This window comes from Pistacia vera, unplaced genomic scaffold (assembly GCF_008641045.1).
Source record: "Pistacia vera cultivar Batoury unplaced genomic scaffold, PisVer_v2 Contig277, whole genome shotgun sequence".
Classification (NCBI taxonomy): Eukaryota; Viridiplantae; Streptophyta; class Magnoliopsida; order Sapindales; family Anacardiaceae; genus Pistacia; species Pistacia vera.
The window spans coordinates 1463884-1467704 of NW_022196087.1; the positions used below are offsets into that span (position 1 = coordinate 1463884).

General features: G+C 36.8%; 1 protein-coding gene across 1 annotated transcript; it reads left to right on the forward strand.

Moving 5' to 3' along the window:
* The first annotated feature begins 3000 nt into the window (after window positions 1-3000).
* LOC116133933 (protein phosphatase 1 regulatory subunit INH3-like) lies at window positions 3001-3312 on the forward strand. The gene has a single exon (XM_031419599.1). It carries the CDS (start codon window positions 3001-3003, stop codon window positions 3310-3312), a length of 312 nt encoding a protein of 103 aa, XP_031275459.1.
* Window positions 3313-3821: the final 509 nt, after the last annotated feature.

The following is a 3821-nucleotide window of genomic DNA, read 5'->3' on the forward strand; positions in this document are numbered from 1 at the left end:
AGGAAATAAATTTGATTTAAATAAAAAAATTTAAAATATTTTTAATTAAATAGAAAATAACTTTAATTTTTTTTAATTTAAAGTAGTAATTAAATCAAATAAATTATTTTGAGATTATTTTTCCTAGAATACAATAGATCACTCAACCCAATCAAACCCAAATTTCATAATTAATTAATAAATATTAATAGTTTTAATGATACCTTTTTATAGAGTAAACAACATGTTTCCACCCAAGGTTTGATGAAATGGCAAGTTTCCACACCTGATTTCATAAATTACAGATTCTCACTCTTAAATTAAGGTAAAATAGTCATTTCAACTATATTAAATATGAAATAAAAATGAAAACCTTAAAATAACCCTCTATATTTCAAATTTCTCTCACAAGCACCCCAAATTCACAAAAACCTACAAGAAACTCTACGAGATGTCACGACGATTGGGGAGCTAACTTGGTTGGGAATGTTAGCGCTTTTGAAGAGGAGAGGCCAGTGAGTCTATAGGTGGTGAGAGATTGGATTTTGGTGATTGGGTTTGGTCGGAAATGGAGGGATAATTTCGTGAGACACAAATCGGTCGAGAAATCTGGCGATTGGGGTGGTCGGCAGGGGTGGGGTACAAGGGGTTTTGGTGTTTGAGGCACGGGGAAGAGGATGGTGGTAGTGGGGAAAGTCGTTGTCGTCGACAAATGGCAGAAAAAGCAGGTGGTCGTGACCTCTTTGACCACCCTCAGATTGGCCGGAATCCCTCGTCGATGACCCTCCCCATCACCACCATTTTTCTCCCCACTGTCCCCTCACCAAGACCCGTCTCATTCCACACCCCTTTACCCTATCATTCGCTATTTTCCTTCTTGTAATAAACTCCGAGGCAAGTGCAACTTGCTTGGAGAGGGCTGTGTAGTTGGGAAATTGGTTGAGGAGTTTTGTAGAATAGGTGGAGGGTAGGTATGCTGTGGGAAAGGTTGGAGATGATGGGGAGTCACTGGCAACCATGAAATTACACACAACAGCAATAACAAATATCATAACAATCAATAAGAAGCTGCAATAAGTGGAAAAGGCTGCGAGCTACACCAAATCGATGCAAAAATGTGAATGTGGTGTAAAAAAAAGAAAGGGGGGCGGGGGCGTGGCGAACAACGATCAACGAGCAACCACAGTCCGGAGAAGTATAATTTTGAAAAGGAGAAACTGGTGATGCTAATGGTGGTAATAGGGGGAATTTTTTACGTAAAAAACAATTGGAATTCGGTCATGAAAACAAGGAAATCCTACGAAGTTGTAGCAGGTGGCCGACGACAATCGGCGAGCAATGGTGGACACTGATGATATGGATTTTGTTTAGGGGGAAGTGGTGAGTCTGATGATGATGTGCAGTGGGATTTTGGCATGGGAAATCGGTCGGAATCAGCCCCGAAAGATTGCAAATCACGGTGGAGGCGGAGGCGGAGGCAGAGGCAAAGGGGTGGAAAGATTTGAGATATGGAGGTTAAAAAGGTAATTTACTAATTTGTGGCTAAAAATCACCCTTGGTTTAAGGGTGGAAATTGAAATTTATGAAACTAGGGGCGGAAAGTAAAAGTTTTAAAAGTTTCGCAAAACCTTGGGCGGGAACATGTCTTTTACTCTTTTTTAAATTTAAACTTGAAACCGAAATTAGTGTTCGAGGATACAAAAACCTAGCCCAACCGGCCCAGTCCAACAAAGGCCCATCTTTATCCCTCTTTGACGCTAGAATTGTCTTCTTTGTTCCTATTGACATCTCTCTGTATTACGGCCGACCTTAATCACCTCACCCGTCGCTCGCCCACCTTTAACCTGATCAACCTCTGGTAAGTTTTCATTGATTTTTTTATTTAATGTTTGATTTCTTTCGTTTCCCTATGCTTTGATCGGTTTCTCCTCTAATTTTATGTTAAATTTTTTTTTTTTTTTTCGAAGCATAATTGGAAAAAATTGTTGCGCGAACGAATTGCAGTCTTTGACCTTTTTTTTTAGGCAATATGGAATGTGAGTGATGATTAAATCGGGATAGTTTATGATCTTTCATGGGATTAGAAGGAATTAAAATCAGTTGTATTGTTTTCATTTTTTTTTTTTTTTTTTTTTTAGGTTTTTGACATTATTGAAATCTGGTTGTGACTACATTTACAAGCTAAGTTTACCTATGACTTTGGCTCGCAAGAAGGTTAACTATGAATGAATTTTGAAGTTTAGAGAGTTAGAATGGTTTAAGTAACGTTGTTGTAATCTTTCCCCAGTGACATTAACCTAAATAAGAACTTCTCTTTGTGATTATGGCATTTTTGGGAGTGCATTTGTAGATAACATATCGAGTAAAAATGTTTTCTGTGAAATGTCCTTTTGAAAGCGGTTCCGTGCTCTTCAAATCTAAAGGAGATCAAGAAAAAACATCTATCAAGTGTTTATGTAAACTGTACTTTGCTTTGTTTTTTCTAACCCTCGGAATCATTTCTGTCTATTTTGATACATACTACAGGTTTTAGAAATAGAAGTGTTTTTTACCTTTTTTTGTTTGACAATAATGGAAGTACACTCAAGTTCACTATTAGTCTCATTCCTATTTAATGGTGCTGCATTTAGCCTCATATTCTGTATATTCAGTTGATCTAGGTTTACAAATTGGAATTTAATCCAAAATAGGTGCTTAGTGCCATGTCACTCAGAATTTTCTTTCTTATTTTTTGCAGTTGTTCTCTAGTAATAGATATGCTGTATTTGTTAAAAATGCATGATATAATCGCCTTTGTTGGTGAGAATTATCATAATTAGTGATAATTGAGCAAAACTAATGGAAAAGTGTGACGTTAGGCAGCTGATCACAGCAGTTTCATATATATGGATTCTGCAATACATATTTGAACATTCTGTTGTGTTATCAATATCATCCTAGTATCTATTTTGTGAGGGAGAAGAATTGACTTTGATCTATTAAACCTAATTTTAACGTCGTAGGATAAAAAATAGAAGACCGATGAGTGCAACCAGTACAAGACCTTCTGCCTCTGTTACAAACACTGTCACTGTAGAAAATGCAGAGAGCAGTCAATCTCAAACTCTGGTCCTGCGGCTGAATCGAAGGAAGAAGAAGGTATCATGGAAAGATGGAACTGTAGACAACGAATTCATGCAAAAGAAGAGTTCCAAGAAGTGCTGCATTTTCCACAAAGAGAAGCCGTTTGACGAAGATACCAGTGATGATGAGGAGCATGACCATAATCACCATCATCATCATAAGCATGACCATAATTCCAAGGATGCTGGTGGAAGCTCAACCTCTGTATGATTGATTGATTCGACGACGCAATCCATGTTAGTGGACACTGCCAGGTATTGTCCTTGTGTAAAGTTTGGATAACAGGAAGAATTTTATTGATAGGAAAATGATTGGAATATTGATATTCTATTAAAAGCTGAAACTGGGTATCTATGAAATTTTTTCTTTTTCATATTATTGAAATTCAAGCATAATTTGTCAACTGTGTTTTCTTTCTTTTGTCCAAGGAGATAGATGACAGACTTTTGTATCCTGGATTTGATCATATTAGTAAAGGTTTATTGGATGTACATTTCCTACTTTCATTATCAGTCCAGTATGAGATCATAACATCCTTTCTAGGTTTACATACAATTACATTGATCTTTATGTTAGATGCATGCAATTCCAAGTTAATCCGACATAAAAAGGATTTCAGTTCTTATTTTCCTTGCGAATTCGAGTACTAGGTGACCTTGACAAGATGGTACTTGTGATATTTGGCTTGTGATGCTGTTTATTTGAGTTTAATGAATGTT

Coding starts and splice junctions, on each gene's coding strand:
- LOC116133933 (XM_031419599.1), top strand. CDS start 3,001: ATGAGTGCAACCAGTACAAGACCTTCTGCCTCTGTTACAAACACTGTC.